Source organism: Typopeltis vanoorti, chromosome 10 (assembly GCF_054136105.1).
Source record: "Typopeltis vanoorti isolate ZY-2024b chromosome 10, IOZ_Tvanoo_1.0, whole genome shotgun sequence".
Classification (NCBI taxonomy): domain Eukaryota; kingdom Metazoa; phylum Arthropoda; class Arachnida; order Uropygi; family Thelyphonidae; genus Typopeltis; species Typopeltis vanoorti.
The window spans coordinates 38864046-38885000 of NC_143558.1; the positions used below are offsets into that span (position 1 = coordinate 38864046).

Genomic DNA, 20955 nt, shown 5'->3' on the forward strand with positions numbered 1-20955 from the left:
GTGGGATTGTACGATATTACAGCTGAAGATGTGACAGGTCTTAGAGAGCCCTGATAAACTGCTTTCCAATGAAGCATTAAAAGAATTAGCCGAATGATTAAGTCAACATCCAAAGGAGGAGAAAGAAAACAAAGAAGGTCCTCTGAGAGATATGAAAATGGCCGATTTACAGTGTATTCTTGTAAGCATAGAGACATTGTCTGATGAACTCTGATTAATGGACCAAGATTGGGAATGGAGTGTGAACGTAAAAAGGAGTGTAATCGCATCTATTTAACCTTACACTGAACTCCTTAAAGAAAAATAAATTCTAGGCAGTTAACACTGGATACTTTTTTTTAAAAAAAAAAAATGCAGGTGATCTGAAACCAGGAACTTCAACATAGAAATATGTAATATCTTTTCGAAGTTTCATATTTTTTGTATACAATTTTGTTTTGTTTTCGTTATTAATAATTTTATTTTAACAAATATATATGTATGTATTATCAAACCTTTAAATATAATAATGTTACACATACTTCATGTGCATATTTTTTTTTGACTGCACGGAACATAACTTCATACCTCCCATTAAAATTGGGTTCGTTTTACGCCCTTTTTTCAGGAATGGAACTGAGTGCAAACTGAGGGCTTCTTGTATACATTAAATTAAACTTTAATATATTTCCAATATTTTGGCAACATCATGTTGCCATCTTCAAAGGAACTTACAATAAAGACACGTGCATGCAGGCACTAAACACAGTAAATGAGAAATGAAGCGAGGAAGCTATGGTTTTCCTGAAGTCCTGATGGTGCCCCATAGCGGGCTATGTAGGTATTCTCGGCCATTGGGCTGAAGTTCTCCTGATGTAAGCCTCCCAAATTTGGGGCAGTCTCATGCAACCAAATTTGTTGAGGTTTGGCATGTTTCTTAGGGCTGAGGCTGATTCCATGAATAGTCTTTCAAATTTGAACTTGCTACGGTGTATTATAGTGGCTTTCTTCCACCATATTCTGTGGCATGTATCCAGAGCATGGTCTGCAAGCCCAGAGTAGCTGTACTGGTGAAACCAGATGTAGTCCTTGTGTTCTGAAATTCTAATATTCGCTGTCCTGCCTGTTTGGCCAAAGTAGGACAACTTACAGCTGCAAGGGACCTGATATACACCAGGTAGGTCTAGGGGGGGGGGTTTGGTCTTTAGTGGAGCAGATAAGGGATGCCAATTTTCTATATGGTCTGTAACAAGAGGTTAAGTCATGTTTTTTTTAAGATTTTTGTAATTTTTTCTGAGGTGCCTCGAATGTAGGGAATGGTGATGGATTTAGAGTAATCCTTCTTATGGGGGGGGGGGGGGTTGTGGTTTATTGTTTCAATATTTTTTGGGTTTTTTTTGGGGGGGGAGAATAGCCATTGGCTGAGAAAGTGTTGAGGATGTGATTTAGTTCACTTGTTAGGGCATTGTCATTTGAACAGATTAGTTTAGCCCTGTTGTATAGTGTCTTAACAACTCCATATTGTCGCGAGGGGAGGGGGGAATGATGGGATTGTTGGTGAATGTATCTGCCTGTATGGGTGGGTTTTCTATAAACTGAGAAAACCAAGGTTATATCAGGCTGGCAGGTGACTAGTGTGTCTAGGAAAGAGAGGCTGTTGTTTTCCTCTTTTTTCAGAGTGAACTTGATTTTGGGGTGTTGGTTGTTTAAGTGTGTTAAGAAGGAGGAGTGTATCAAAGCCATGTGGCCAAATAGCAAACACATCATCAACATAGCAAAGCCATATGGTTGGTTTTTGTGGGGCAGAGCTTAAGGTTTTTTCTTCAAAGGTCTCCATATAGAAATTGGCCAAGGGTGGGAAAAGTGGTGAACCCATGGGTGTCCTCTCTATTTGTTTGTAGAATTTTCCCTGCCAAACAAAATAGCCCGAGCTCATTGTGAGCTGAAATAGAGCTGAGATATCGGGAGGAAATTTAGCTTGGATTAGCTCTAAGGTTTCCTTGAGTGGGACATTTGTGAATAAGGAGGAGACGTCAAAACTGACTATTAAGTCAGTATGTTGGATGCAAGGTTTTCTATGCTGACTATAAAGTGGGATGAGTTTTTTTTTTTTTTTTTTTTTTTTTTTTTTTTTTTTTTTATGTGCGATGGTGTGTTGCCAATATAGTGTGAGAGCGCTTTGGCGAAATGTTTAGCTAATTCGTATGTGGGGTAATCAATGCCATCCACTATGGGACATAATGGCACATTTTCTTTATGTATTTTTGGGAGTCCATATATATATATATATATATATATATATATATATATATATATGGGGGGGGGGTATAGAGTTATATGGTTTTAATTTGTTAGTAACTTCTACAGACTAAGAAGTGACCTTCTTAAGGTGACTGTGGAGTTTTCTAATTTGTGAGTTGGTGGGATTGTAATCAATGGGGAGGTAAGTAGCCTGATCTAATAATAGAGCATTAAGCTTACCTGTGTAGTCCGTTTGGTTGAGTACTACGGTGGCATTTCCTTTATCTGCTTTGGTGATTATTATTTCTTAGTTTTTTCCTCATTTCCTGCAGCGCTTTATATTCCTTATTGGATATGTTGGTTTTTGGTGGTCTTGCTTTGGAGAAAACACAAGCTACATCCAGTCTAATATTGTTGGTGATGTGGATTGGAAGGTGGCGGATCCCACGTTCAATTTGGATCATAATATCCTCGGCTGGTATTTTTCTGGGAGTAATGGCAAAGTTGTGGCCACGTGAAAGCGCGTTGAGTGCTTCATGCTTCAGAGTAACTGAAGAAAGGTTGATTACTGTGTTGGTTGGAAGTTTTGGTTCGGAGGTCGAGTACACCGTAGCAAGTTTCAAACTTGAAAGACTATTCATGGAATCAGCCTCATCCTTAAGAAACATGCCAAACCTCAACAAATTTGGTTGCATGAGACTGCCCCAAATTTGGGAGGCTTACATCAGGAGACCTTCAGCCCAAAGGCCAAGAATGCCTACATAGCCTGCTAGGGGGCACCATCCAGACTTTTAGGAAAACCACAGCTTCCTCGCTTTGTTTCTCATTTACTGTGTTTAGTCCTGCATGCACGTGTCTTTATTGTAAGTTCCTTTGAAGATGGCAACGTCACGTTGCCAAAATATTGAAAATATATTAAGATTTAATTTAATGTATATTCTATTGTATGTTGTAATTTCCTTAAGTTATTTAGTAAGCATTATTTAGAGTGTTCTGATTGATGCAATTCCTCATACAGGTTTTTATCATTTTTAATGCACAGAAACTCCTTTCACATTCAGCTGTGCTCACACGTATGGCCAGTCCAACAGCTGGCTAAAAAAAGTTTCGCTAAATTTGGAAAAAACTCTGAGCTCAGATGTGGATCTAGGATCTGAATCTTGGATCTAGATTTTTGTATGACTGTCCATTAATCATTTTGATGCAACTGCCCATTCTAGTTTAGTACGTTCATAGTTCAAAACTGCAGGACTTCCATTTCTAGAATAACAGTCAAAAAAGAATCTCAGAAGCCTCACGTTGATCATACATTGAAAAGTCTTGAAAAACAGGAAATGATTGGCATATCTGGAAATCTTGCTTCTAGGTGTTTAATAACTGTGCCTATGTATTTATCATATATTGTAGTCTTAAACGTAATAACATTAGAATTGGAATAATCAATGTGAAGGTCTGACCATTCACCTGAAAGATGAAGATTTTGGAAATGACTGCCAGGAGTGTCTTTCAATTCCATGGATAGTTTTCTGGCTTCTAAGACTAGCTCTATTTCAGTTAAGTCAACATCTTGACTTTGCCATGATCTAGACAAGTTAGATAAATTAAAAAAAGGCCTATTTTCTTTTACAAAATAAAATATTAAATACTTGACTCATGTTCTTCAGACAAAAACCATTATTAAGAAAAATAAATGTAGATTTTTAACATCAATTTTTGCCTTCGATTCAAATTCACTCAATTTTCACAATTTAATTCTTTCAAACATCAAAATTATGTCTCTTTCGTAAAAGATCTTCTTTGCAACCGATACTATCGTATTCAAGATTCCGATTTTTTGTCTTCTTCCGTGTACGGATTGGTGTGCATCAAAGTGAATATCTGAAGCTCTCGAATGCAAGAAATTGAGTAGGCCCCATGAGTATCGAGACTCTCTGATTCGATTTCTCATCACTATTAATTAAAAAATAGTCAAATTATTTTCCCATTCTTGCTCATTATTTAGCCATGTCAATTCACAACATTAATTAGCCGGGCGGTCACTAAAACCAGCCAGGTGGTTTGCCCATTCAAAAGGTCCTGGGGAGAACATAGCTTTGTTTTCTTACACTTGGATAAAGGATTAAACCAAGAATATAATTTATTGGCATCTTTAATTTACTGTATATAGATAGTCTAGTGTTCTGACTAATGTCTCTCTTATTCCATATAAGTTTATTCGGTTGACTTCCTACCATACCAGCTTAGCTAATTCTGTAATCAATTTCCAAATGTAATTTGCTATCTTCACTAAAATTTGTGAAGATAGCAAAATTTCAGCGATTTCACTAAATAGCTGAAATGTTATACTGGATTTATTCAAGAATATGACATCTGCATAAAGTAAAGAGCTGAGATTAATAGCTCTAATTTTGATATAACATCGCTTGCCTTCATAATGCAGTATATATTCAGATGATGAATAACAGCAGAGATAATGTACACCCTTATCTCACACCTGAATTTAACATCAAATCATTATTTCTGTACCTCCAATACAGACTAAGTGCTGCTTGATATAATGTTCCATTTACACCACATAACTGAAGCATTTTGAACAACTTTCCTCTTGGCACCTTGTCATATGCCTTTTCCAAATCTACAAAACAATGTTTTATATCCATTTTTATAGATAGATACTATGAACATTCAACTGCGATCATCCAGAATTCAAACCTGAATTATGCAGTACAACCACTGTAAAAACCTTTGTATATTTCAGCATCATAGCTGCCTTTCCATATTTTTTTTTTCCTTTTAATATTTTTGATAACTTTTTTCTATTTCAAGTATTGATATACATTACTGTTGAGCATTTTCTATCACCATGGTGTCACTGTTTGTTTCATTTAGCAATCTTTTTTTTTCATGTTACCTTTATCATCTCTGATTCCTTTTACAATACTCTTACCTCTATTTCTGATCTTTTTCAATAGCCTCCAGAATATTTTACCACCTTCTTGATATTTATTTTCTATGTTCTCCAAAGTCTTCTCATGATTTTTGGTTAGCTTGTACATAGAGAAAAATGTAAGAAAGCAAAAGCACTGTGTTCTCTAAGAGCTCAAGGCAACTTACTAGCAAAGCACTTTCAATATCATCATAATCAATTTCCTGATATGTATGCTCAAGGAGTGGTCAGGCTACTATGACAGCATTACATGATTAAAGGTCAAAGCCAAATTACTGGGAGGAGACCTCCACATAGCCTCTTAGGAATGCAGAAGACCAATAGGCACTTCTGACATAATATCCAATCCTCACCTTCATATGGTGTACTTTCACTATGCTTTCTTAGTGAAAAGAAAGCATAGTGAAAGTGCAGCCTCTCTGACTTCCCGAATTCATCATGAAGTTATGATTTTTCTATTCTTGCAGATTACCTCATCACATGCCTCTCTGGCTGAATCAATGGTTTTTTATGGGTTTGCCACTAAATTTCCAAGGTTTTGTTCTTGTTTTCAAACTAATTTTTTAATCTTTGTTTTTGAGTCTACAGTTCAGTTCTGAAAGCTGTTCAACTTTGATTGGTTTTACAACTTTCTTATGCATCCTTCTTTTCAATATGAAATTCCTGCCCAACACTAAATGATCACCACTTCCAATTTCAAATCCTCTGTATATTCTTGTGTCCTGAACCAGTGGGAAAACATTGCTGTCAACAATAACATAATCAATAAGACTTTCTTATTCCTATCATCTTTTCTTGTGTGAAGCTGTGTGCATTTTTATGCTGGAACATGGTGTTAGTAATAATTAGTTCATGTCCTGAGCAGAAATCTAACAGGTATCTACCATTATTATTTGCTTTGCTCTTCTCTCCAAATTTTTTCAAGACAATTCTATATGCCAGATAATCATTTCCTACTCTGAGTTTTGTTGTTTAAATCTCCAGCAAGGACCGACCTTTCTTTTTAATTATGTCAGCTACCTTCTCTAATGCCTTGAAAAATTTCTTTCTTAGTAGAACTTTCTGTGGGACATAGGCACAGGTAATTTTTTTCCCACACCACTCAACTTGATATTGTCTGCCATTCAAGAAGATTATTCCCATATTTAGTGTTGAATGGTACTCCTTTTTCCTGATTGCTAATGTTGTGTTTTACACTGAAGTGACATTGAATTAGGGATAGCTACCTAGTAACGTGCTGGGACCTATTAAATTACCTAAGAAATAAAACTATTAATTTCTCTTTTTTGTTGTTTTAACTTTCAGTTACCCTTTACCCCTGAAGATGCAAGTCAAACGACTTACGAAACTTGTCGGGTTTTATTTCTTTTAGCTTAATAAAAAAAAAAATGTGGTTATCGGAATAAGCCTTAAAAAGCTTATGTACTGTGCCAAAGAAGCAGGTATTGAAGAAAGCAAGAATAGATAAAGGAACAGAGTAAAAGTGGTGCAGAGAATGTACCAAAGATCTAGGTCTGCTATGGAGATTGGTAACAAGCTTTCAGAGGAATTTACTACTTGCAGAGGCTCAGCAGGGATGTTGTATGTCACCAACATTGCTTAAGATCTACTTAGATGCAACCTTGGAGGATTGAAACAGTATGCCGTGGAATGGGTATACCTATAGGAGAGACAAGTCCTATATTCTATTTCAGTGATGATCAGGTGATTTTCACACAGGACAAGTAGGATGTAAAATACTAGATGAGAAAATTGTTGAATATGTATAAACATTAGGACCTGAAAGTTATAAAAACCATATACCTAGTAGTTGGAAGTGATAGTATAACAGATCTTGAGTTAGAGTCGGGAACTATAAAATCAGTGGATGCCTTCAAATATCTTGGCTCCATAATAGATAAGCCCAACTAGTGTGTAGTGGACAGCGTTTTGAACAGGACAGGTACAAGTAGCTATTAAAACCATGAATGGTATTTTATGGAGTCAAAGTTTCAAGGATGTGAGTGTTGGACACTCACTAACCACCAGAGGAGACAAGCAGAAGTTGTAGAAATGAATTACTTCAGACAAGTACAAGAGCTACTCATATTTAATCTGTTCAAATATAATCATTTGAGAAATGAATATATTTGAACAGAGATGAAAGTTGAACAGTCTGATACAGAGAAGATAGAGGCACATGCTTTGCAATATTATGGGCATGTCCAGAGAATGACAAAAGAATGATGGCTATTGAGAGAAGTGAATTGGTCACCACCCTGAAAGGAGAAAAAGAGGGATACCAAGGGCTGCATGGAAAGGGACCATTCTGAGAGATATAGAAAAGAGGCTTACAGGATGAGAACTAGAGGAACTGTACAGAGTAGAATCCAAGAACAGCAGCTGCTGACAAGTGGAGAAGCCTGAAAGAAGACAAGAGATCACTTACAATACATTCAGACAGTTTTTGCAAGCAGTCTCTAGTGCTATGCAAACTATTTCTAATGAAATAGTTCATATCCAAGATATTATTTATTTAGTGAATAGCTATTATGAAGTTCACAGATGAGATGAAATTACTATACACATTATGTAAAGAAAAATGCAGCATTTCGTGATGAGTATCACCACATCAAAGTGAAGACAGAAAAGAATGGAAATTACATAAAGTAAGAATGGCATGAGAAACAGATGTCATCAAGTGCTATCTTTCTATCAGTCTCTAACCATTTGCATGATGATATTAGGAACCTGTGGAAAAAGTAGCTAGGTTACTGGCAGCCTGTGCAAATCGGTAGCTGCACATTTTAGTGTGACAGTTTGCATAAAATAACCTGCCATTGGCAAATGTTGGAAACTGCTCCAATGCCATAGCATACAGTTACCTATGCCAATGCTTGGCAATCTATAAGCAGAGTCATTAATACAACAATAAACAAACTTAACAAATGGGCAAAGTAGGGCATTATATCCTTAGCACTAAATATTGCATTTGAGTACATATATCAACAGTGGCCAAATTCTGGCTTGTGAACCGCTTGTGGATTCCACAGATCTCTTGTTCTGTGAAGATTGTATCTGGCCAGCCACTCCCCACATCAAAACCACAAATCACTCCCCAGCTAGTTACATGTTCTATTATCAATGTATGAGATATTATTAAAGATAACCTCTCAAGCTCCACATTTTGCTTCAACTACATACTGCATAAAATAGTTGTTTAAAGCAGCTCAAGAAATTCTATCTCCTTACTCACATTCCTGATTCCAATCAATGCTGCTATAGTTAAAATTACACTTTACTATAACCCTCCCATTGCTCACCATCTCTCATCTGTTCTGAACATTTCTGAATCTCCCTCTACACTCCCTAGCCTATAGCAACAGCCCACTAAATGTCTAATATTTGTGCTAACCTGAATCTCATGCCAAATAGTCTAAAAGCCATCATCATCATTACTGCATTCTTCAAGTTAAACACTAAGAGAACTCAACTCTTCTGGAATAATCTGCAATGTCCCCCTCCCCACCTCCTTTATCTTTTCTGTCCTTTCGAAAAAATGTTATAAAAACCATCATATTCTATTCCAATGTTATCCTCCATTAACCATAACTCACTAACAGCAATGATTTGTGTAATGACTAACTGTATGAAGGCCACAAACTCTGCACTCTTATTCCTAATACTCTTTGCATTGGTGTATAAGCACAGTGGCTTTCCTTCTCACAATCCTTACCCCATCATTCAAGTTGTTTGAGTTTGCTGCTCCCCATTGAGGCATCACTGTATTCCTATCTTGTCTTTCTTTGTCCGTTATCTCACACCAATTCTGGCATCTTAAACTCTCAGTCCCAACATCCAGTTTTCATTTCCCTGACTGGAAAAAACACTATTCTCCTGGTAATACTCTTCTCTCAACAACAATCTTCTCAACTTCACTATCACTCTCGTTCAAATACAGACTGTCTGCAGCAAAATTGGCATGCAAGAGATTTACTGATGATAACATGTGCCCAGTTCTTTACACTGAACATAACACTCCAAATTTTGATATCAGGTTATCCACCCATCTGTATCTTTTATGTGAATCCCATCTATGACAGGTCGTAAACCTATTATACAGTTGGTGGGTTAATATTAGATAATCCAGCTTCCTTACACTTAACAACAAACATGGTAATTTTTTCAAGCAATTTCAGACCACCAATTCTGAGTGACAAAAATTGTGTGCCTTTCACAAACATTTATGCTTATGACAGCAACCAGCAAATGGGCATTTATGTGCTATATTTACAGTATCTTACACATGAAGCTTTATTCAATCAACTAGTCTAATTCTATTATAAGCTTTATAAACTAATCATAGAAACTTGTCTAAATTAGTTAAAAAAAGTTACACATTATTGATATTCTTAATTTAAAATAAAGATGAAAAAAAAATTGAAATGGAAAACAAACCTAACAGATAAAAATTTATATTTATATATATATATATATATATATATATATATATATAAAAATTTTTATCTGATATGACAGGAGAAAGATTGAAGTTACTCACTATGACAAAACCACATTAACAGCAATTTAGAAATTACAATGCTTAATGGAATTTTAAAAATGTTTCTTGGAGGCTAAGATAATAAATTCTGCTACTTATGACTAGAGAGGACACCATTGTAGCAGATATTCAAGTGCTGGATGTGACTTGACTCAGAAAATGAATGATTCTTAAATTTCTGCAGAAGCAATAGTTTATTACTATTACAAAAATAAAGGTTTTCCGCTCACTCCCTGAAAATATATGCTTAATTCAGAAATACCAAAATAGCAAACGTTCGGATGTTTTCAAATGATGAAAATTAACTAAATACCCACTGTTTTACGGTAAAATAAGCAACCAACTATACATGTTTAGTTATATAGTAACAATGGATATTTATTCTCCTTTCTTTTAATGATTTTTAATTAAAAGCTGAAATTGAGAACAAGTGCTTTTCTTACTCTTTTTCTTCAATGTTTACTCTTACATGTAATAAAATCCATGGCATTAATGCAATTAACTATAGTGCACTATTCTGGAAAAGTCCTTAGAAAAGTTTACATTTCTCTGAGGGAGAAGGGGATACTTATTACTAGAAACATACATCAACTTACCATCAAGGTCTTGAACTGCCATCCGTACACCCTTGTCAAAAGCTCTAGCATCTGCTGCAGTTTGAAAAGTAAGGCCAAACTTCTTATCACCAGTACGCCAGTGGTGAAAGGTAGGCATCACTTTATTATACTGGAAATCTTTTTTAATAGTACAACTGAGAACAACCTAAGAACAAGGAAAAAAAAAATTAAAATAAAACTACAAGGATAAAAAACAATATTAAAAAAAAAAAACAATTCCATTTTAAATTATTAGAAACTTCCCTGAAAGCTGTACTTCATACAGACTTTATGAACTTAGAATACACTGAACTGCGTTTAATTTTTATTATTATTACATAAGCAACTCCATGGGGTCCCATAGACTCATCAAGAGAGAGAGAGAGAGAGAGATCCTAAACACTATGCCACACATTATCCAATATTTGAACAATATCTATCATACTTTGTTTTGAATTCATTCACAGTCATGAAATCCACAACAGGACTTGCGCAACCTATTCTGCTCATTCACCAAAAAATAAAATTAAATAAAAATTAAATTAAATAATAAAAAAAAAATCTAGTTTTCATTTACTTGCTCAATTTCCTAGGATGGCCCTAATTCTTCCACCACCAGATCTGTTCTGAAAAATTTCCTCTATCAATTCTGTAAAAATCTTTCAGTAATTTGCATGTCTCAATCATATCACTGCCTATCAGCCAATTTCTTTAACACACAAATCTTTAACCTGTCATCCTCAAAAGGTGCACTCATGGATCCTAGTCAAAATCTTAGTCACTCATCTCTGGATCCTCTCCACCTCTGCCTCAACTAGAAATCCACGCAACCAATCTGTGCAAAGTAGTTGATATCAAGGCCTTATAAAGAGGTATAACCTGCTTCTCTGCTCGTCAGTGTTCTTCAGTATAATCAAGTAATCTGATGAGGTGCTTCAGCCACTTTTGCAATATGCCCTCTAAAATTCAATTCCCTATCCACTCCCAAATCCCTGGCTTCATTAAATTCCTGGAATATGGTTCCATCAATATGATACAGTTGGTAATTTTTTCACCCCAAAATGCATAACGTTACACCTTGCAACACCAAAACCGGTATCCATTCTCCTTTGCCTATACCAATCTATTTAAGTCACCCTGCAAAATTTTAATATGTTTATTGCCAATTGCTCCACCTAATTTTGCCTCATTACCAAACAAATGAATATTTCTCCTCTGATCATTTCCTATATTGTTCATGTACAAATTAAATAGTAGTGATCCAAGAACAGAGCCCTGCAGCATGCCACTAGTCACAAGCCTTCTACTGGACTACTCCAGAATAAACTACTGTCTGGTATCATTCCATTAACCACCTTCTTATACACTTCATCAACTTCATATTTATCCTTATGTGCTGTAATTTACTGATTAAAATTCCATGCAATATCCTGTTAAAAGCCTTTGCAAAGTCCAGCAATATCACTAATTCCATTACCTTTGTCCAACTGTGCATTATAAAAGGCGAGCAAGTTACTGAGGCATGACCTGCCCTTCATGAAACCAGGCTGTCCCCCATATAGCAGCACATTCCTGTATTTTGCTCTTAGCCAACTTCTCCAATACCTTAACCATGATTCCTGAAGTGCTGATTGGTCAGTAATTTGTTACCCCAGTCTTGGAGCGGAACTATTTTCCCTTCTTTCCATCTCCCTTGAGACCAATCCAGAGCTGAAAAATTGAGAACAGTTTAGTACAGTGGTTCCCAAACTTTTTCGATTCTCGGTGCCCTTGCTGAATCCAGGTTTTCCCAAGGCACCCTATGTCAAATTCTAACAAGTACACTTTACGAAATAGCAAATAATTTTTTTTAATTAAAGGGTTAGGTAAAAATAAATTAAACATGTATTTAAGATCACAAAAAAAAGTAATTGAACAAATTCAACTAATTATCATTAATGGGATGGATGAGCCTGTTGATCACTGCACATTTTCTCAAATCTTGGAATCAAACTGGACACAGCCACCCTCATTTCCTTCTCTACATTGATTTTCGCACGATACTTAGTTTTTATCACAGCGACCGCCGAAAATCCAGCTTTGCACAAATACAAAGTCACAAATGGAATTAAAATTCTCTGAGCTTTTTCATCAGAAGAGGATATTCATTTTTTACTGATATCCAAAATTCAGTTAATTCTATGCTGCTAAATTTTGTTTTCAACGTATTGTCGCAAGACAACTCAATAAAGATATTCTCTTCTTCTGCAGCCAGCAGTAAATTCAGATGGAGCACTGGCATTAAATGGATCTTGAATCCATGCAAATTTATCGATATTATCATTTTGAAAATATTTCTCAAATCAGGTGATAAGTGTTCTTTAAAAATGGATTTCATACCTCAAGAGAAATCAACTCCATCGGAGGTCAAAAACTGTTGCAACAAGGGGAAACATTCTTTGCTTCCATCTTCATTCATTTTTCTTTTCCATAGTTTTTTTTTTTTTTTTATAAAAGCTGAAATTTTTTCAATCAACTTTAAAAGGGTGCATGTTGCATCCCTGCAGAGAGAGATTCAGAGATTCGGCTTTTCAAAAATATCACATAAGTATGCTAATTTTACCAAAATATCTTCATTCACAAAATTTTCAGTATATTTGTGATCTTCCTCTTTCCTGTCGCAATTCAAACGTACGAGACAAAACATTACCATGAGAGAGAGAGCCATCGTGAAGTGCTGTAGTACAACAAAGACGTATGCTCGGATCACATCGTTTTTTTTAAAAAACTTTGCCTTCAATGGCAGTTTACTAAGTTTACTACATTCACTACATATTCTAAGACCTGGTACAATGTAGGACTCGGATATTTTGAAGCGAGTGCTTCCCTGTGAATAATGCAATGGGTCCACAGGGGCTTTGCTTCGAATAAGTGCCTGCAATCCTCCATAACAGCCGGACGTAGAACGAGCACCATCAGTACAGCCACCAACGCACTTAGTCTACTTCAAATTATTTTCGGATATAAAAGTATCAAGGATCTCGAACAAGTCTTGAGCCTTAGCACCAGCAGTGATACTTTTACAAAAGAGAAGGTCTTCTACAATGTTACTACCATCTATAAACCATACATAGCAAATCAAGTGAGCATTATTATTATTATCTGTGGCCTCATCCAGCTGCAACCCAAAATTCCTTCCTTTTTATTTTTTCAATTAATTGATCACTGAGGTCCTCTGCTATGTGCTGTTGAAAGTTTTTTGTTGAAAGTTTGTTTTTGTTTGCTCACACTTGGATAAAGGATTAAACTAAATTTATTATATTCTAACCAAGTGAAAAATAAACTTTCAACATCTTCCTCTAAATCCAGAGTAATTTATTAAAAAGGTGGCACACCAATTGGCAACTCCTATAGGTAGAGATGACCTTGCTAATGCTTCTGACGGGTATCTCCACTTGGGCCTGGCTCCCACTGAAGAGACCTCAAAGGTCAAAACTAGTCTGGGTAATGGCCCTTCCCTTAATGCATAACATTAGACATATCCACAAGGAGATGTGTTTTGCATTATGGGAGATACTGAGATAGGAGTGCTGGTATCTTGCTCCACCTTTGCAAGGAGTCGCCCTGGTGTTGTACCACCTTACCCCAGTCCTGAAGATGCTTTCAGGTGCAAACTTTGTTTGCTCACACTTGGATAAAGGATTAAACTAAATTTATTATATTATTATGCTATGTGCTGTATTCTGCGACTGATGGTGTTGGACAAAAGCACTTTTGAAAGCAGCTTCCCAGCAGACTCACTGATCATAATGTTCACCGTATCTACAGCAGCCGGTAGAATGAGTTCTTCTGCAATGGTATGAGGCTTCTTATATTTTGCGATTCTATGTGCCACCTTGTAAGATGCTAGCAAAGCATTGCTTAGTATTGATGCCTGCTTATAAAAACTACCTTTTGTTGATTTAACTCTTAACTTTCTGGTAAAGTAGTCACAAGATGTACTAACCATGCCGAGATGATTGGTTTCTAAATGGCATTTCAACTTACTTGGTAGCATGCACTCTGGTGTCATACACAGTACACACACTGCAGCCTCCCTTTACCATTGACTTCTGTCGATATAAAACTAAAGTCCAAATAACTGTCATCATATTTATGCTTCTTCACACTCTTGCCACTATTTGACAGTGTGCCCTCTTTATTTTCTCTCTCACAACGCTTATTACTGTTTAGTAAAAACTGATCCATTTTTAAAAATACATACGAGAAGAAATACTTCAAAAACTTCACTTGCCTAAATCACAACAATTCAGTTGATACAATCTCCGATAACTAATTCAACACTAAGACTATGCGAAACCGACAGCTATTTATATACGAACACAAAGTACCGAGAAAGTTCGAGAAACTTAATTATTGTAGAGCGCCAACTAGTAACCATTTGTAGAGGCTTCTGCAAACAGTTATTACTAAGTGAATTATTACTGGTTTGCACCAGGTCCGCTAGATGTCGCGTCCTATCACATTGAATTGAAAATGGAAATAAAATTATGAAAATTTTATAATAGCAGCACTCCTGTGAGGAAGCCATGGCTCCCCAGGGCACTGCAGCACACACTTTAAGAACACTGGTTTAGTGGATTTGCAGATATTCTCTCACAAACTTTTGTCTCAAGTCACCTGATTGTCCACTACTTTTTCCACTTGAAATATATTGGTACATTTCAGGCTTGATCTTGTACAGGTTGTTGGTACAATAGCTGGTAATTCCATGCCACACTGCTTAACATTTCATGATGTTTGTCTATTTGGGAGCTACCTGTAATCAGTATAAGGATTACACAGAGAAAGATGTAAAAATAAGCCTGATCTTGCTACAGTATCTGCAGCCTTGTTTCTCTTTGTTCCTACAAGACTTGGAATCCAAGGCAATGTCCAACTAGAGCTCTGTATTTGATGCATGATGTATCCAAATAAGCACTGGATGTGGTATACTAGACTTCTTAGTGTCTGTATATAAATCTGTGCAAATGATCACACCTCAGGAAGCATTTCAGTTTGACATAATTTACTAAAAGCTCTGTCGTATGCAGCCCAATAGTATAATTACAACATTCCAGTGGACTCTGAGACTGCACAAAGAAAAACAATACAGGCATGCCAAGGTATGAACTGTTTTATGGCACATTTGCTTTGGCATAAAAAGATGACATTCAAAAGGCACCATTTGCAGTTCTGATGCCTGATGAACAGAATCCAATCATCAAAGCATACCGTCTCTGGCAGTGGCATAGACTAGATTCATAATCTTGATACATGCAACAAAGAATACTGGTTTACATCCCAAGAGGAGGGAGACAGGGTGAAGGATGTTCACTACTCTCTGGCACTTACCCCAAAGTCAGCATATAAAAAGAGCAGAAAATGGAGTAAAAATGTTAACTTTCTTTCTTGAAGTTGAATCCCCAATAATTTTGCCTGTCTTAGTTCTTGGGTGCACAAATGTAGTCTTCAGTGATGAGGATTTAAACCCATTTAAAAGCATCCAGGGTAAAAACTAGTCAATGATTTGCTATAACTGTGTGTGTGTGTGTGTGTGTGTGTGTGTGTGTGTGTGTGTGTGTGTGTGTGTGTGTGAGAGAGAGATAAAAGGACCTCCCAGATGAGTCTGACTCCATGAGGTCTTGGGGTGGTAATAATAATGACTCTCAATGCTGCAAGAATAACCAAAGACAGTCATCCACATAGAAGGCATTGCTTATGTTAGGAAGAAGATGTTCTGTTATTGCGTTAACTTTAACAGCAAATAACAAGACACTTGACACAGAACCTTATGGAAATCCTTCCCCATCACATGTTTTGAACAAAGATTCAGGGGAGATATATATATTTTAAAAGAATTGAATGACATAAACCGAGAGAAAAGGAAAAAGGTTTAATTGTATCACACAACTAGTTACGTCTTTTTACAGCCTTCTTCAAGTGTTTTTACAAAAGAAAAGAAAAAATTAAACATTGAAGATAAAAACTGTGAACAGCACAGGAAAGTCACTATACATATTTAACGTGAAAATGTTGTAGTTAACATATTCAAAGCTGTTCCTTCGTTGGCCACATTGTTGGGTGAGTGCGTGCGTATAGCATCTCGTGAGCGCCAGTATTTGATCACAGCAAAATTACAGTCTGGGAGGTTATAGCTTAAATTATTATTTAAATGTACAGGTTTGAGGATGATTTCTCTAGATTCTACAATTTTTCTCTCCAATTCGTCATGGCAATGGAAAATGTTGTTAGATCTATCCTAAAGGATTGTATGACTATGGTTTTCATCATCAGAATCGGCCGAAAAAAGGATATGGCTGGATAAAGCAATGGCACATGTTCTCTTGTAAGCTATGTCCCTCCTATGCTCCTCCATACGCAATTCAATAGACTTATCCATCTGGCCAAAGTAAGGAACGTCACAGTCACACCATATCTTATACACCAGGATATTTTAGATTGTGACTAGGTTTTGGATGGCTCACTAGAGAGCGGATCTTAGGAAGCAGAGTAAATAAAGTTCTAATGTTATATATCTATATACAGGGTGTTCGGGATAAATTTGACATATTTATAATTAATTATATTTTTCCGTAAGTTACATGTATTAACACACACTTCTCTTCATTTAAAAGTTTGGACCCTTCTTCATTCATATACAAGATGTCAGAAAGGATGGATAGCTGGAACCCACCTGAATCATGGAAGAGAATAACTTGTATCATGATGATTCGTGCCCGCCATCAAAATAAGGATATTACGACTGCTGCCCAATGCTCCCTGAATACAGTAAAAACAATCAGGCATGAACTAGAGACTTGCAATGGTGACTACGAGGATGTAGCAAGAAGAAAGATCCCTAGCAGACGATCTGATTGCGTTCGTACAGCAGAATTCCTCGCAAATCTGCAGGAACAGGTGTTGAAGAACCCTGGCATTGGAATTCGGGCTTTGTTCGTGGAGTTGCTAACTGTAGTCAAGCCCTGGATAACAAGGGTAGCCAATGGTAGGCCGTATGTATGGCAGCAGGATTCGACCCCTTGCCACACCTCTGGGAAAAGTCAAAAATGGTTGTCTGAAAATTTCTACGACTTCACCAGTCCAAATGTTTGGCCTCCAAACTCCCCAGACCTTAACCCCATGGATTATTTTGTATGGGGCGCAGTTGAAAAAGACACCAATCGCACTTCCAGTAATACAAAAGCCCAGTTAATGGATAAAATTAAAACAGTTTTTGCGGCCCTTCCCAGGGAGACTGTAGCATCAGCTTGTTCGAGGTTCCGAAGCAGAATTGAAGCTGTGATCGATGCTAATGGTGGTTATTTTGAGTAAATCTTGTTGATAGTATTGTAATTAACTCTGCCTGTAATGTTTTTTTGTCAATTCATTAAATTTAATAGATACAAAGAAGATTTTCTTTTTCCTTACGAAACTGTCAAATTTATCCCGAACACCCTGTATAACATCCATACATAAGCTCAGTTTCTCAAAAATTAGCCAAGGCTCTCAAAAATATAATTAACTCCCCACCCCCCACCCAAACAAAAACCTTGCACCAGTAGTTGATCAGAGCTAATGAATGATGATTTGTTGAACTTTTGGAAAGCAATAATTGCCCTTTTAAGCAAGCAACTGCACATCTGATGTTCCCAGACAGATAGTGAGTGGATGATACGGTCCATTTTCTGGATTCTGTACTAGACATCTAAAGAGTTGTTGACTGGTCATGTAAATGTAATCCAGAATTCCTTTTGGCTCTGATAGTACATGTGTCATTCTCAAACATGAACACATTTGCAAGTAATCAAATTTGCTGATGTCTGAGAATGACACATATACTATCAGTATCTGCAGAAGTTACAAGTTTTGAGCTTTTCTAGCTGCTGAACTACATTCCATCATGGAAAATGACTTAATATCTTGGGTACTGCAGCTGAGGGCTTATATTACACACTCGGATGACAGGATACACTACTAATGGGACAGGAGCCGATTTCTGTAGAAATAGAAAAAATTTCTAAGGATGACAACTCTAGCCAGCATAATCTATTTTCCAGTGTCCATGTCTTCTTTCTCCTTAGCAAAAAGTATCCAAAATAATCATAGACTAATCCTGGCAGTTTGTCCACGATACTGAAAATTTTTAATTCCTCTGTAGATACAAAGATATAATTTTTTTCTGCTGGGATGTCTTGGAAGCTTTTCTTTGTGCAGTGCCATGATTTTTTATTATTATTACTTCTTTTTTTTTTTAATCTGCGTGGTTAGTCTAGTTGCTATGTGCTTTGCAACCATATGCCTGGGAAAGGAGTGTCCTGGGTTCGATTCCCGTCACCGTCATAAGAAGCTTAAGGATCGTTCTCAGACATAGGGAGAGTATAATGAATGTACAGGGCCTGGAAAGCTTCAACACCGGCAGTGGCACAAAGGGAGGGTATTTGGAGAAAGGAAGCTGTCCACTATGATATAGTGAATGTACCAAAAAGGAAATCAGCTATCCAACTGGAAAGGGTGGATAGCAGATCATAAGATAATAATCATGCAACAGGCTTGTGTAACAAATTGCAGAGCCAATATTGGTGGACACTGATCAATTGGTGGGCTTTCAGATGTGTAAAGAGATGAATGTTCATGACTTTCTCCATTATTTTAGATAGAACTGATTTGAATGCAAAGTGATGATGCTATGATGGCTCACTTATTCCCTCTTCATTGAAACAAGCTGAATATAGGTTTATTTTTATACTGCAGAGATAAGTATGAATGATTGCAAAAATAGTATAAGATGAGCATTAATTCAAGATCATGTTTAAAACTGGAGGATACCACCAAGACTTTTTTGAGTGTGTGTGTGTGTGTGTGTTCCCTTCAAGAAAGAAAGTTGTTTGACTTTTGCATTTATGCAAATGTCAAAGAAGAATGATGCTAGAATTATTATTATTATTATTGTTCCGGGCAACTCCAAGGAGTCGGCAGACTCATTGAGGGAGGCCCTAACATCATGTCAAGAACAACTATTCGACATTGACACAGTATCTATCATACCTTGCCTTGAACTCATTCACGGTCGTAGCACCCACAACAGACTCTGGAAGCTTATTCCACTCATTCACCACTCTCCAAGTAAAAAACCTAGCTCTAACACCCTTGTCAACCACGCTCTTGCCCAGCTTCCATGCATGGCCCCTAGTCCTCCCACCACCAGTCATAATTTCAAAAATATCTTCTGGATCAATCTTATAGAAACCCTTCAGTAATTTGAATGTCTCAATCATATCACCCCTCCTTTGCCTATCGTCCAATCTCTGCAACCCACAAATCTTCAACCTATTCTCATAAGGTTCATTCCACAGACCTGCTATCATCTTGGTCACTCGTCTCTGGATCCTCTCCACTTCCTCCCCATCATGAAGAAACCCTAGTGCCCATAACTGGGCACAGCAGTCCAGATGGGGTCTTATCAAGGCTCAATACAGAGGAACAACAACTTGTTTGTCTCTGCATGTTAAACTATTTTTCAGAAGCCAAGTGATTTGATGAGCTGATTTAGTCACTTTTGCAATGTGCCTCCTAAACTTCAATTCCCTATCCACCAACACTCCCAAATCCCTGCCCTCAATCTCCTGGAGTATAGTTCCACCAATGTGGTATACTGCTGCTAATCTTTTCACCCCAAAGTGCATAACCTTACACTTTGCCACATTAAATTGACATCCATTTTTCCTAGCCTGGTCCTCCAAACCATCCTGTAAAATTTTGACATCCTGTGCACTCACAATTGCTCTACCCAACTTTGCATCATCAGCAAACAAGTGAACACTTCCTCTCAGATCCTTTCCTATATCATTGACGAACAAAGTGAAAAGCAGTGGTCCAAGAACAGAGCCCTGCGGCACACCACTAGTCACAAGCCGTCTTTTAGACTCCACTCCTGAATAAACCACTCTCTGGTATCTCTCCTTCAACCGCCCTCCTATCCATCTCACCAACCCTATATCTATCCCCATCTGCTCCAGTTTACTGATTAGGGTTCCATGTGGTATCCTGTCAAAGGCCTTGGCAAGGTCCAGTAGTATCACTGTAAACCTATTACCCTATCCAGTTCAGCCATCACTGTGTTATAAAATGTGAGCAAGTTACTGAGGCATGATTTACCCTTCACAAAACCATGTTGTCCCCCATACAATATCCCATTTTCATCTATCCAATCCTGTATTCTTTTCTTGACTAATTTCTCTAAGACCTTGACAATGATTCCTGATATGGTAATCAGTTGGTAATTTACAACAGCAGTCTTGGAACCACCTTTATGCAGTGGAACTATTTTCCCCTCTTTCCACCCCCTCGGGACTAACCCAGACCCGAGACTCAAATTAAACAAAATGGTCAAGGGTACTGACAATTCTTCAGCTGCTTCTCATATGACACGAGCTGGTATACCATCCAATCCCACGGATGTATTGACATTGAGGTTATGCAATAGACTACTCACCTCCACTTCATTCGCCACAATTCCTGTATAATCTACTGGTTTATTCGTTTCTGCAATGTCACCACCTGGTTGATATATACTTGCAAAGTGCTCACTCAGTAACTCAACTATATCAACTGATTCAGTTACCTCCCTACCA

At 37.1% G+C, this 20955-nt stretch overlaps 1 protein-coding gene across 1 annotated transcript in view; it reads right to left on the reverse strand.

The window, feature by feature from the left end:
- The window catches only part of LOC150102351 (sprouty-related, EVH1 domain-containing protein 2-like), a 274537-nt gene that overhangs the window by 29962 nt on the left and 223620 nt on the right, over window positions 1-20955 (reverse strand). Inside the window, exon 4 of the mRNA XM_090398771.1 lies at window positions 10304-10469. Within this exon, the coding sequence (XP_090254897.1) occupies window positions 10304-10469 (166 nt within the window). The remainder of the gene's footprint in view (window positions 1-10303; window positions 10470-20955) is intronic.